This window comes from Papio anubis, chromosome 6, assembly GCF_008728515.1.
Source record: "Papio anubis isolate 15944 chromosome 6, Panubis1.0, whole genome shotgun sequence".
NCBI lineage: Eukaryota > Metazoa > Chordata > Mammalia > Primates > Cercopithecidae > Papio > Papio anubis.
The window spans coordinates 117,888,491-117,903,163 of record NC_044981.1 but is presented as its reverse complement, the minus strand read 5'-3'; the positions used below and the strand labels follow the sequence as shown (position 1 = coordinate 117,903,163).

Below are 14,673 nucleotides of genomic sequence, written 5' to 3'. Positions count from 1 at the left end.
CGAGCCGGGTGGATCACCTGAGGTTAGGAGTTCGAGACCAGCCTGACGAACATGCAGAAACCCTGTCTCTACTAAAAATACAAAATTAGCCGGGCATGGTGGCGCATGCCTGTAATCCCAGCTACTCGGGTGGCTGAGGCAGGAGAACTGCTTGAACCCGGGGAGGTGGAGGTTGCAGTGAGCTGAGGTCGCGCCATTGCACTCCAGCCTGGGCAACAAGAGTGAAACTCCATCTCAAAAAAAAAAAGAGGCTGCCATCGTAGCTAGATTTGTCAATATCTTAGTTTTTGTTGCTGTATAACTGTATATAAGGGAGTTTTCGTTAAGTGTCTTCGTTTCTACCTTAGCAGAGGATGTCAGTTCTAAGAAGGTAGCTGATACAGAGGCAACAACTTCTGGATATTCTACTCTCGAATTCCATGGGAGAACATACTCTTGTTCCCTTCTCCTGTCCAGGACCCAGGTGCTTACCAGGCTGATAAAAGTTCCCTTGCTCTTATCTTTTGGGAAGAAGGCCTAATACAAAGGATATTCTTTCTTTTCCCTCATCTTTATGCCTTGGGTTTAGCCTTGGGTGTGGATACAAGATATTTGGGGTTCTAATAATAACATATCATTGTTGTCTTGTTGTAAGAGCCCTTTAAACAGAAAAGGGTCTACTTTAGAGAAAGACTATGATATTCCCTGTTGTTCCACAGAGTTTTTGTTTAATTTACCCTTCTGATCTGTGCATGGGGGAATGGAATGGCGTGTTTGCACATGTCTCTGATCCCAGCCATCCAGCACCCTGGGTGGTAGCTGGAAGTTTGCCCAGCTGAGAAAGATTGTTCTTTTTCTCTCCCTCTTTTATTTATTTACTTGTGTGTGTGTGTGTGTGTGTGTGTGGTGGTGGTGATGGTGATGGTGATGGTGCTTCTGGTTTCTTTTGACTTGTATTTATGTAAAAAGTTTATTTGCTGCTCTTGAAAGATCTCAGCATGTGGCCCTAGAGTCTTTACACACCAAGTTCCCTGTGGTCGCTTTCCCTGTAAGTTTCTTCACCACAGTTCTGATGGTTGGTCTTCATGCGGTGTCAGTGCTGTTTTGATCCAAACTGTAGATTATTTTTACTTGTGAATTTCTGAATAACCATTAGATTAACACATTTGTTTTTGAAATCAAATGTGCGTTGAGGTGAAACATGTTCTTCTAGAAAGCTCATAAACCCATTTTTCCCCTGGGGACATGCAGGTTTTTATGAAAAAATAATGAAAATATTTTAAAAGCTTGTTAAAATTTGTATAGATGGGCATATGTAAAACACATGCTATTTAAATACTGATGAAAATAAGTTAGGAATGAAATGGAAAGAAAAATGATTTGCAAATCCAAAAAATAATAACAACATTATATATTGTTCCCTGATTGGTTTTCAGTTTTTCTGGTGTTAAATGGAATCTCTTACTACCCATGATTAAATGAGTGCTAACAGTATTGATATTTAAGCAACTCATTAGCCTTTTAGGAGATGCATATTCCAATTTCAGCGTTTTCTCCCATTTTGGTCTATGCCCTGATGCAAAAAAGTAAACTTACTTGTATTAAAATTTACATTATTCTATTTGTGATAGTGTCACCATTATAAGCACTGCATCTTTATGATGAAATTCTGCATACAACTAGAGAAACGTGTTTCAAATGGACATTTCTGTTATACTTTATTGGTATACTGTACAGCTATGTAATGCAAAAGCAAAATCACATTTGCCTTGGAATGATATCCATAATATCACTACCAAGAGTTTATAATTTGGATTGGAGTTTTTTTTTAAAGTGATGACACTTAAAACTTTGCGGAAGATGGTATTTCTTTGAGTGTCAGTAGTAATTTAACATCAAAATGGAAGACAAATTCAATGTAGTTATTACTTATATTTTGAGTACAGTAGTTTCTCTCATTAAGTTTTATGTCAGAAACAAGTAAATTCCCTGTAAGAAAACAGTCTGAATGACTTTCAGTGGCATCAAAGAGATCAAAACACTTTAAAAGTATTTTCTTCGTCAGTTTCCTGCTAACACCTTTTTGAAAAGTAAAATTAATCAACGCGTATTTCCTTTTGTGATTTGTGCTGTTTTGTACATTCACTCCCCTTTCTTTTCATGGGTTGGCTCCCAACTGGAACATGGAACCTGTGATCCATTCAAGATTGAGACAATGTAAGAGATAGAGAACTGACTTTTGGGGCAGGCAGGCCTCCAGGAAGTGGGAGTGAGCTTTCACTTCAAACTGTGTGAGGGGTGGTGGAAAGGGAGGATACTGATTAAAATAATAAACAACTGCTGGAAAGAGAAGTTGATTACCACACTGCTGTCAGATCAGCCAGGGGAGCTGCCAGAGCCCACTGAGGCTACTCTCCCCTGCCACAAAGCCGGCAGAAGGGACTAGGAGATTTACTGCGAGAGCTTTTCTCTGGACAGACAGAACACCTTTTAAAACAACTTTAGTTCTGTTGCATTGACAGCATCCCTTAGGCCAGGCTGACCTAGGGAAATGGACTGAAACTAGCTTGGTGGTTACCATAGCAACCCAGGCTGCTGGTGTCTGGGAGAGTGAGAACTGGTGGCCTCTTGTCCTGTGTTTTGGTGTTTCTTCAGCTAAGAGTACACTCCTCCTTCGAACTCCACACAAGTCATGCTCTTTGAAAACTGGCTCTTTACCCAGGATTTTTTTTTTTTTTTTTTTTTTTTTTTCTTCTCTCATGCAAGTTTCCAGGATATAGCTTCTTTTTTTGCTGTGTGTAATTGAGACCAAACTCTAAGCTTGGGGCCCAGGAGAGAACAGTTGTGGCCTGCAGGTCATTAGTGAGGTGAGCAGAAGGGAATCCTGGGCTTCCCAGAGAAAGAGGAGACCATGCCAGCCTCGTGGAGCACAGCTACCAGGAAATACAGAAGCAGGTCTATTCCTTGCAAACTCCGAAGTCCATGAAAAAACGGACCCACAGTGGGGTGGCTAAAATGTCCCAGCGCAAGCTGCTGCCGCTGCTGATGGACCATAGCTCAAGGGCAAGGCTTGTAAAGGATTTTACAAAGGATTTTAAAGTATAGCCAGAAAAGATACGGTGTTTAGAAGTTAAACGCTATTGTCTGAAGGAAGTTTGCCAGAAAGATGTAGGCTTCAAGGGCTACTGGACAATGATTGGTCTGAACTTCAACTTACGGGAACTGCTGACAAAATTTGAAAAGGTATGCAGAAAGCAAACTTCATGAATGTACTTTTTTCCTTTCTTTCTTGCCTTTTATTTTTCACTACACATTTAGATAACAGCTATTCTATTGACTCTTTGGTGGTTTAGTGTAATTTATAAAGAATATTTGATTTTGCTCTCTCCTTTAAATATGCTTTTCAAGTAAAGGGCTAATTAGCAATTATTTCCTTTCGTCAGGAGGGCTTCTCATGATGCCTGTCACTTTTAGAATTCTACATCAGAAGAAACTCTTTGTACTCAAGTCAGCTGGTAATTTAACTGAAACTTCTTTGGAGAAAAAATAAAAATAAAATGAGAATAAAATAAAAAACCAGCAACAAACACTGGGTATTGGTGCCAAAGTCTGACTTCGTAGGCATGGGTTCTGTTCTCCATACCCCTCAGGTTTATCTGTCCAGCCCCTGCCTGCCGTGCACTGCCCTGTACAGCCCTCTGCCTGGAGACTCAGCTCTGGGTGGCAGAAGTCGCTTCACAGTGACAGTGGCACATCTGACCTCAGGCTTTTTATCTGAGCGTGTCTGTTTTAAACATAGAGTGCTTGCATGCACTGTGAAACTTTAATGCTTGGATTATTAAATGTGCATGTAGCTCTTTTTTCCATGGGAAGGCTCCTGGCACACTCTAGATGGAGTCTAGCCTGCCAAATACTACCTTACATTTATAGTTAAAACAGAAAACCTCCACATGCGTGTATGCACTCCTGCTCTCTTTAGCCTTTGGATGCCAAGCACCAATCTTCTTCCAATTTCCAGTCTTTAAAGAAAAAGAAAGGCAGAAAGGGGTGAAGTCCTCCCTCTGTTGGTATGTAAGTCAATTATTAATATTTAAAAAGGCTGTGCTCAGTGGCTTTTACCGTGAATGCCCCATGGTTCATTGCAAGTACAAATACTGCAGAAGCAAGAATGGATTGAGTCATTAAAAGAATAATGGGCTTTTTCTTACAAACCACAATTGCCAGAGGGAAAAGATACAGTATTATGCCATCTGAAAAGTTTGGAGGCTTTTCCAAAACAATTGCAGTCATTGCTTGCCTTTTGATGATAGGAACGTTTTGGTGTGATGAGTGTGGAGAGAGAAGAATTTAACTCCTCCTTGGTGGGTGCTCCCTCCTGGCAGTAGTTGTTTCTCCCAATCTCTGCCTGCACCTCTACTGTAATGGAAGGATTGTAACACAGGGTGGACTTCAACCTCTCACTTTAATATGTCTTTAAGCATCTAAATTCCTGAGAGTAAAAGAGGTTCTCCCTCAGCTTGCTCTCCACTTAGAAGGGGCGAAGAAAGCAAGGAATATCTTCCTTATGGCAGCTGGTAACAGCAGGTGACAAACTTTATGACCATAAAGAGGTCTGTTAGCTTGTTTTGTGTAGAATTGTCTGTTTCTTCCTGAAAAGGTATAGAGCATATGTTACATGAATGATTCATTACTTAGACCCCCTGAGAGGCAGTAATTGTGGGCAATAGCTGGACTTTTGTATTGTAATTGCTGCTATTAGTCTTAAAAGCCTAGGTCAGATACCAGGGGTTCCTGACCTGCCTCCACCTTCAAGCCATTTTACTGGCAGAGTTAGAAGTTCTGGTTATATTAGCATGTTTCCCCTTTTAACTCCCAAGCCTTAATATTTAAATATTTCTTATTTCTATTTTAGTAGTTGAGTTGACAATAAAAGATATCTACTGGCTTCTTCCTGTCAAAGGCTTGATTTGGGATTTTTATTTTTATTTTTTATTTATTTATTTTGAGACAAAGGCAAACTCAAAGAAACAGTCCTGTTGTAATTCTCAGTCTGAAGTTCTCCATATATATGTATTTTTGTGTTAGTCACTTTTATACAAACCTATGTGAAAGTTGTTCTCTGCCATATTTTACTTATAGGAAATTGTCGTACATGGATGTATTCTTTCCTAAGTGTTAAATTCCTTTCCGTATTCTTACAAAATCTGTCTTATATATTGAGACGTTGCTTCATTGGTTTATTGGCAGGAAAACTGGAGTTACGGAAAAGTATCAGTACCTCACACCTCTCAAATACAACTAACCACCTTCCCCGAACAAAGCAATAATGCCATTTCTAGGGAAAGACCAAGGCCTACTGCTATAATGCAGAGGCCACAGGATCCCTTCAGAAGCTGAGTAACAGTCATTCTATATGCAGAGGCAGAGTCCCTTTACTCTCAATTCTCAGTCCTGTCTCTTTCTCAGTATTAGTAACCTGTTTCTAGAGAGAATACTAGCCTTAACGATTTACCACTTTTCATATCAGCAGTTGTCATTGTTCAGTCTGAAGTTTAGGTGACCACAGTGGAAAGGGGATTTTGCTATATTTCTGGAGCAATTTCAGGCTTTAAGAAAACGAGAGTCCACTGCTGGACTAGTAGACTCAAATCCTGATACGCTCAGTAGTTGAGGCCAACAGCTGAGCAGCAGGCCTGCTGATGGTGGCTAATCTGGAAAGTTATAGACTGGTCAGATCATTAAAATTCCCAGGTGAAAGCAGACCTTCAGCATAACTTTAAGGCAGCAGTTTGTTTTTGAAGGTAAATTGAAAGGGATATTTTAGTTGATATCTTTGAATTTTGGAGACATCCAGTGGTTTTGTGATTTTTATTGGATATCCACTCATATAAGAATGTTTGGCATGTGGTTGAGCACCTGGTCTCAGCATGTGTGATGCTGGGCACAGGTGGGGTGGGCAGTTTCTAACCTTGGGTACTCATTTCTAGTCTTCTGGAACCAGAAAGGGCAAGGCTGGGAGTCTCTTGCAGGCAGGAAGTATTCTGTTCCTACAAGATGGCAGCTCATTACAGATTAGGAAGTCCCAATTGGAGGGAACCATGCCAACTCCAGAGTGGTACCTAAGGAGGAAGAACTTCTTACCAGGGGAGGATGACCCCATAGCAAGATGTGCCTGCCAGCAAGCAGGTCCTAATCATCTAGCGAAGTGATGAGGGATAAGAAGTTGTGACCACGGGCTCAAGGGTGACTATGGGAAGAGTTCGCACTCAAAGTTGACTGGTCCAACACACCACTCTGAGATCCAGCCAGTAGGTAGTTTTATTGCCAACCTGATTTTAATTATTTTTTTTTCCTGAAAGTACTTCCCAAAGGAAGTATCTCTCATTACTTTAGGGACTATTAACATACTGTCATACTTAAGCCATTTGCATTGTGTACTGTATTTCTTTTGTTTATTAGTCACAGAGTGTAATGGCCAATTTTAGCTCAGTGACATTTTGAGTGACTGTTGCCTTTTATTAATTTATTCAGACCTGCTACTGGATGATTAATGATAATGGTAGTTCTCTAAGGAATTTTTTTTTTAATGTGTGTGTCTGCTGTGTGTCTGAGTGCCATTCTCTTAGTACCATTCTCTTGGTGACTCCTTGGGCAAAGATGCTTCCCATCATAACAACACAGAGAGAAACCACTCAATGCTGAATTTCTTTATGGCATTTACCTCCTTTTGCATGACTCTAATTTTTAAAATTACAATTTGAAGCTATACTGTATTGCTCAGTTTGCAGTATCTCATTTTAAAACAAATGTGTCCTCAATAAGATATAGTAAACACTTTTCAAAGTCTACTCATTTATTCCCTACTTAGCAAATATTTATGAAATATGTACCAGGTGCTGGTCTAAGTGTATAGATGGAGAAGACATTGATCTTATGGCCGAGTGGGAGGATACAGACAAGGACGTTTTCAGTGAGAACTGCATAATTAAGCAAAGGCAGATGAAATTATAAGAGTAATAGTAGCCCTAATCTCAGTACTTGTGAAGTCTCTCCTGGAGAAATTACATTTAAACTGAGACTTAACAGATGAGTTTAAGTTGAAGGAAGCAAATAAGATTATATACCAATGTGTGTGCATGTGTGTGGCCCGTGGGTGGACCTGTGTCATGGGAAGAAATTGGGAGCTTTCGGGGTCACAGGGATTGCTTTGACATGGGTCAGAAGCTGAGGAGCTGTGTGCCCCAGGCTTGTAGTTTTAAACATTTGAAATGCAATAATTTTTCTCTGAGTTTTCTAACCTGTTCAGTTTTGATTACATGATCTGATTTGTTTGTTCAGTTTTCATTACATTATCTGAGTTTGTTCCACTTAGTAATTTGACTGTTTTCTACTCTGTTGTCTTACTTTTTTTTTTTTTTTTTTTTTTGGAGACGTGGATTTGCTGTGTTGCTCAGGCTGGCCTTGAACTCCTGGGATGAAGCTATCCACCCACCTCAAGTCTTACCTATATTTATCATCACAGATAACAGGAAAAGAACATTATTAGCATCAATTTCTTAATTTAGAAATGTTGCTGTAGACCTGATGATACCACCTCTATTGTCAGTCAAAAATGTGATTCAGTAGAGTGATTAAAATCTGTGAGATTAGTTGTTGGAAGAAAATGTATAGAATGATAATTAAAATCAATAAATTAATTGAATAATTAATGGCAATTACTCACTATCCCAGAAATCTCACAAACTGTTTCAAAACATATTTACATGTGACATAAACTTTGAAGCTGATATTATTTGCTTATTCTATTATTATTTAAGTAATATATATGTATTTTTTTTTAAATCATGATTCCTCATTTTCAGAACCTAAAGCTGTGGCAGTAATCCTGCTGAGCTCCTGATAATCAATTCTGAAATCCAGTCCAACTTTTGAAAGGAATGGTGGATTTATTGTCCCCTAATGATTAACTTTGTTTAGTTAGTCTGAGCTTTGGGACATGATAGCAAAGTTGTTCTAACCTCGTTTCTTCTTCACCTTCAGGAAAGGGGTCAGAACTCCTTCAGAAAAAGCATCACTGTTGCCACATAAGGTTAAGTAGATAGGCGGTGCAAAAATAATCCAAAATTATTTTAACAAGACCAAAAAGGATGAATCTAGTCTAGTACCCATTTAGTTGTTGAAGACTTCCTGGTAGTACTGTTCTAAATCTCTGTTTCCTGTCAGAGATTTCAGACAGTTCTGTTTATTATAATGTGAGGAAATATTTTTGCTTACATATTTAAGCAAAATATGTTTTATTTTCATGATGTTTTATTAATTTGGTTTATAATGTATATCATAATTTGTTTATAATGTTTTATAATCAAGCTACTACTTGTAGCTTTATAATCAAGTAGCAGCTTGACTATGAAACATTATAAACAAGTTATGTGATATACATTATAAAGTGTTTACAGTTATATCTCTATGGGTTGTATCATTAGAGAAATGCCCAGTTAAGGGCAAAACTTGTATTAATATACTAATTATTAAATAAGTAAAAAGTAAATAAATAAATGTTTCCCCATATTTGTGAAGTTTATCTTGATCTGAATAGTGGGTGTTATTTACAGAAAGACTAACCATTTGTCAGGGAACCTCCGTGAGCTTTTGTAGCCATCTTCTGGAGGGCTGTTCTGAGAGTTTGCATCTTATACTTTGGATGGTGTTTTATTTAGAGAAAAGTGTGTAGTCCTATCCTTCTAACTCCTGGCTTTTCTTAACCTTCTACATTATACTTACATTATTTTAAAATACCTTTCAAGTGAATCCTTAAGGCATTGCTTCTGCCCTGTTTTCAAATGTTAGTTCAACTGCTTGAATATTTTGCTGTGGCCCCTCTGTGCACACGAGCGGTTTATGTTAAATGCTTGGAAGAGCATTGCTTTGTGTTTCAAGATGGATTACATTCCCATAACTCATTATCAGTAACCATTTTGTGCTGTTTAAAGTTCAGAAGGGCTTGCAGGTGACAGAGGTAAGCATTAGTAGGGCCAAGTCTCCCAAATGTGCAGCGAGAGTCAGCCGTCTTTCATGGAACTTTAATTTATTGTAGCATTTGACGCCACATCAGGGTCATGATCTGACAGCCTCCCATGCTGACATCCTGAGTTTCAAATCAGTGCATCATTACATATTGATCTACGAAGAAACATGATTCATTAACTGCACTTATTTCTAATTTTTCAGTGCGAGCTTAGCCAGGACTTTGCAGTGCAGGCTTCTAAATTATTTTAAGTTCTCCCATTAAACTTTTTAAGTGAAGAAATTGAACAAAATGATTACTACATTTCCTTCCAATTTTTCAATTGTTTGGTTTTCTCCTAGCATTATAGTGGCCAATTTGCTAGTCAATCAAGATAAACCTATTAATCCATTCATACATTGATAATGTGTATCTGTGTGTCATCTATCTACTCTGTTTACATTAGGCGCCTTCTATGTAACAGAGACTGTGAGGATACAGAAGAAATATTAAGATGATTTTCTGTTTTGAGGAGCTCCAGGTATGTTTGGCAAAGTTAATATGCCACCAAATGTCAAATAAAACAAAATAATGTATGGGATTTCATTTTCTTTGATCACTTGTGGTGGTTGATTTTCTTCCCAACTTTTGATGATAATCATGTGTGGAAGGGTTTTCCACATTCTGAAAATTATATTCTAACATGAACATACGACCACTGGTAGCACAGTTAAGGAAACCTTTGTGGAACTGCTTATCATCCTTGGTTGGGCCAGCTATGTAGTCTTGTTTCATTCCCATTCTTCATGGTGGCTGGGTTGAAAAACACGTCACCTGATCTGATGTGAGAAGGCAAATTTGCTTTATGTTCTTGCCACCCAAATGTCCTGATGTTGCGTATGCTCTTGTGAAATTTAGAAACCTATGCATCTTAATGCATTTCTTCTTCTTCTTCTTCTTCTTCTTCTTCTTCTTCTTCTTCTTCTTCTTCTTCCTCTTCTTCCTCTTCCTCTTCCTCTTCCTCCTCCTCCTCCTCCTCCTCCTCCTCCTCCTCCTCTTCTCTTCTCCTTCTCCTTCTCCTTCTCCTTCTCCTTCTCCTTCTCCTTCTCCTTCTTCTTCTTCTTCTTCTTCCTCCTTCTTCCTTCTTCCTTCTTCCTTCTTCCTTCTTTTTTTTTTTTTTCTTAGAAGAAATCCCCCTCTGTCACCCAGGCTGGAGTGCAGTGGCATGATCTCAGCTCACTGCAACCTGTGCCTCCAGGGCTTAAGTGATTCCCTGCCTCAGCCTCCCGAGTAGCTGGGATTACAGATGTGCACCGCCACACCCAGCTATTTTTTTTCTATTTTTATTAGAGATGGGGTTTTCATCCTGTTGGCTAGGCTGATCTGGAACTCCTGACCTCAGGTGACCCGCCTGCCTCAGCCTCCCAAAGTTCTGGTATTCCTTTTACTTTTTTCTTCTCTTCAATATGAAAGGAATCAAATAGGTCAGACTACATCAGGATGTTGTCGTTTGAAGTTGTCTTGTGATTTTAGGTGTAGTTCATCGATAATGATGTATAGGAACTTAAACAGGAAATTTGAAGCCAGGTTCTCCTTGGCTATAGAGAGCAAAGAGGTGCCTTGCTCGTTGTATCATTGAGCTTCTTGAGAAAGATGGCTACCATACAGATATATACCAGATGCATAAAACCATTGCAAAACACTATCTGCAAACCTTTAAATATGTCTCTTTAGATGTCTTAAAATGCACTTCAGGACACAGAAATAGAACAGTTGTATCAGGAGATGACACCAAAGAACTTTTCAGCAGAACTTCCCTTTTCCTTTTTTTCACTGAGAATTTCTATTTGGCACATCTCAAACTATGATTATAATGAAACTGCAATTTTCTATACATAGTGTTGCACAGCCTGAGAACCTTGAATCATTATCTGGCTCTGTTTCCCGGCTGCCCTATTCACGTCTGTTCTGCACTGCTGTGGGATAGAAATGCCTGTGAAATGCAAAAGATTCAACAATCTCCGAGTTTTTGTTCAGTGGTTAGGCCTAATTCTGCAAACTGCAAACCACACTTTGCATTGGACCAGATTTGGGTTTGTCATTTGGGTCAGATAACCTCAGAGATCAATGGGTTTGCAAATTTGGACCATAAATCTTGCGGGAGCTGTCTATTAAACTTTGTGTTCATCTCACCTAGTCTCCAAATCTAACCCTATTAGTGTCATGTTAGACATCTCAGATCCCGTCAGGAGTAATACTAGGTCAGTGCTGCCCATTCACCTTATGTAAGTGATGTCTTCCTAACATGCTGATTGGGAGTAGTGAGGTGCAAAAGGCCCTTCCATGGGTGTTTCTGGTTACTGGAGGTCTATGGGTGATTGAAAAATAATCACTTAGATACTGGTGCCTAAGCCTGGATTCCTGGTAGAATGCGTGGGTGTGCTTACTAGGAGTGAGTTTTATTTTATTTTATTATTATTTTTTCTTTTTCTTCACCTTTTTTTTATTATTATATTTTAAGTTCTAGGGTACATGTGCACAATGTGCAGGTTTGTTACATATGTATACATGTGCCATGTTGGTGTGCTACACCCATCAACTCATCAGCACCCATCAACTCGTCATTTACATCAGGTATAACTCCCAATGCCATCCCTCACCCCTCCCCTCTCCCTGGTAATGGGATGGCTGGGTCATGTGGTATTTCTAGTTCTAGATCCTTGAGGAATCACCATACTATTTTCCACAATGGTTGAACTAGTTTACAATCCCACCAACAGTGTAAAAGTGTTCCTATTTCTCCACATCCTCTCCAGCACCTGTTGTTTCCTGACTTTTTAATGATTGCCATTCTAACAGGTGTGAGATGGTATCTCATTGTGGTTTTGATTTGCATTTCTCTGATGGCCAGTGATGATGAGCATTTTTTCACGTGCCTGTTGGCTGTATGAATGTCTTCTTCTGAGAAACATCTGTTCATATCCTTTGCCCACTTTGATGGGGTTGTGTGTTTTTTCTTGTAAATTTGTTTGAGTTCTTTGTAGGTTCTGAATATTAGCCCTTTTGTCAGATGAATAGATTGCAAAAATTTTCTCCCATTCTGTAGGTTGCCTGTTCACTCTGATGGTAGTTTCTTTTGCTGTGCAGAAGTTCTTTAGTTTAATTAGATCCCATTTGTCAATATTGGCTTTTGTTGCCATTGCTTTTGGTGTTTTAGACATGAAGTCTTTGCCCATGCCTATGTCCTGAATGGTATTACCTAGATTTTCTTCTAGAGTTTTATGGTATTAGGTCTAACATTTAAGTCTCTAATCCATCTGAATTAATTTTTATATAAGGAGTAAGGAAATGGTCCAGTTTCAGCTCTCTATTTATGGCTAGCCAGTTTTCCCAGCACCATTTTTTTTTTTTTTTTTTTTTTTTTTTTTGAGACGGAGTCTCGCTCTGTTGCCCAGGCTGGGGCTGGGAATCCTTTCCCCATTTTTTGTTTTTGTCAGGTTTGTCAAAAATCAGATGGCTGTAGATGTGTGGTATTACCTCTGAGGACTCTGTTCTGTTCCATTGGTCTATATCTCTGTTTTGGTACCAGTACCATGCTGTTTTAGTTACTGTAGCCTTGTAGTATAGTTTGAAGTCAGGTAGTGTGATGCCTCCAGCTTTGTTCTTTTGACTTAGGATTGTCTTGGCAATGTGGGCTCTTTTTTGGTTCCATATGAACTTTAAAGCAGTTTTTTCCAATTCTGTGAAGAAAGTCTTTGGTAGCTTGAGGGGGAGGGCATTGAAATTATAAATTACCTTGAGCAGTATGGCCATTTTCACAATATTGATTCTTCCTATCCATGAGCATGGTATGTTCTTCCATTTGTTTGTGTCCTCTTTTATTTCACTGAGCAGTGGTTTGTAGTTCTCCTTGAAGAGGTCCTTTACATCCCTTGTAAGTTGGATTCCTAGGTATTTTATTCTCTTTGAAGTAATTGTGAATGGAAGTTCATTCATGATTTGGCTCTGTTTGTCTGTTATTAGTGTATAAGAATGCTTGTGATTTTTACACATTAATTTTGTATCCTGAGACTTTGCTGAAATTGCTTATCAGCTTAAGGAGATTTTGAGCTGAGATGATGGGGTTTTCTAAATATACAATCATGTCATCTGCAAACAAGGACAATTTGACTTCTTCTTTTCCTAACTGAATACCCTTGATTTCTTTCTCTTGCCTGATTTCCCTAGCCAGAACTTCCAACACTATGTTGAATAGGAGTGGTGAGAGAGGGCATCCCTGTCTTGTGCCAGTTTTCAAAGGGAATCCTTCCAGTTTTTTGCCCATTCAGTATGATATTGGCTGTGGGTTTGTCATAAATAGCTCTTATTATTTGGAGATGCATTCCATCAATACCAAATTTATTGAGTGTTTTTAGCATGAAGGGCTGTTGAATTTTGTCAAAGGCCTTTTCTGCATCTATTGAGATAATCATGTGGTTTTAGTCTTTGGTTCTGTTTATATGCTGGATTACGTTTATTGATTTGCGTATGTTGAACCAGCCTTACATCCCAGGGATGAAGCCCACTTGATCATGGTGGATAAGCTTTTTGATGTGCTGCTGGATTTGGTTTGCCAGTATTTTATTGAGGATTTTTGCATCGATGTTCATCAGGGATATTGGTCTAAAATTCTCTTTTTTTGTTATGTCTCTGCCAGGCTTTGGTATCAGGATGATGTTGGCCTCATAAAATGAGTTAGGGAGGATTCCCTCTTTTTCTATTGATTGGAATAGTTTCAGAAGGAATGGTACCAGCTCCTCCTTGTATACCTCCAGTAGAATTCGGCTGTGAATCCATCTGGTCTTGGACATTTTTTGGTTGGTAGGCTATTAATTATTGCCTCAATTTCAGAGCCTGCTATAGGTCTATTCAGGGATTCAACTTCTTCCTGGTTTAGTCTTGGGAGAGTGTAGGTGTCCAGGAAATTATCCATTTCTTCTAGGTTTTCAAGTTTATTTGCGTAGAGGTGTTTATTGTATTCTCGGATGGTAGCTTGTATTTCTGTGGGGTCGGTGGTGATATCCACTTTATCATTTTTTATTGCATGTATTTTATTCTTCTCTCTTTTCTTCTTTATTAGTCTTGCTAGCGGTCTATCAATTTTGTTGATCTTTTCAAAAAACCAACTCCTGGATTCATTGATTTTTTGGAGGATTTTTTGTGTCTCTTTCTCCTTCAGTTCTGTTCTGATTTTAGTTATTTCTTTCCTTCTGCTAGCTTTTGAATGTGTTTGCTCTTGCTTCTCTAGTTCTTTTAATTGTGATGTTAGGGTGTCAATTTTAGATCCTTCCAGCTTCTCTTGTGGGCATTTAGTGCTATAAATTTCCCTCTACACACTGCTTTGAATGTGTCCCAGAGATTCTGGTATGTTGTGTATTTGTTCTCATTGGTTTCAAAGAATATCTTTATTTCTGCCTTCATTTCATTATATACCCAGTAGTCATTCAGGAGCAGGTTGTTCAGTTTCCATGTAGTTGAGCAGTTTTGTTTGAGTGTCTTAGTCCTGAGTTCTAGTTTGATTGCACTGTGGTCTGAGAGACAGTTTGTTATAATTTCTGTCCTTTTACATTTGCTGAGGAGTGCTTTACTTCCAACTATGTGGTCAATTTTGGAATAAGTGTGATGTGGTGCTGAGAAGAATGTATATTCTG

At 38.8% G+C, this 14,673-nt stretch overlaps 1 protein-coding gene across 14 annotated transcripts in view; it reads left to right on the top strand.

Annotated features, from left to right (window-relative positions):
• The window catches only part of UTRN (utrophin), a 590,704-nt gene that overhangs the window by 379,334 nt on the left and 196,697 nt on the right, over positions 1 to 14,673 (top strand). Inside the window, exon 1 of one of the 14 annotated variants that reach the window (XM_021936875.2) lies at positions 2,756 to 3,222. The exons of the other annotated variants lie outside the window; for them this stretch is intronic. Within the exon in view, the coding sequence (XP_021792567.1) occupies positions 3,172 to 3,222 (51 nt within the window). The 5' untranslated portion in view covers positions 2,756 to 3,171. Of the gene's footprint in view, positions 1 to 2,755; positions 3,223 to 14,673 lie in introns of those variants that run through there. 14 annotated transcript variants of the gene reach the window in all.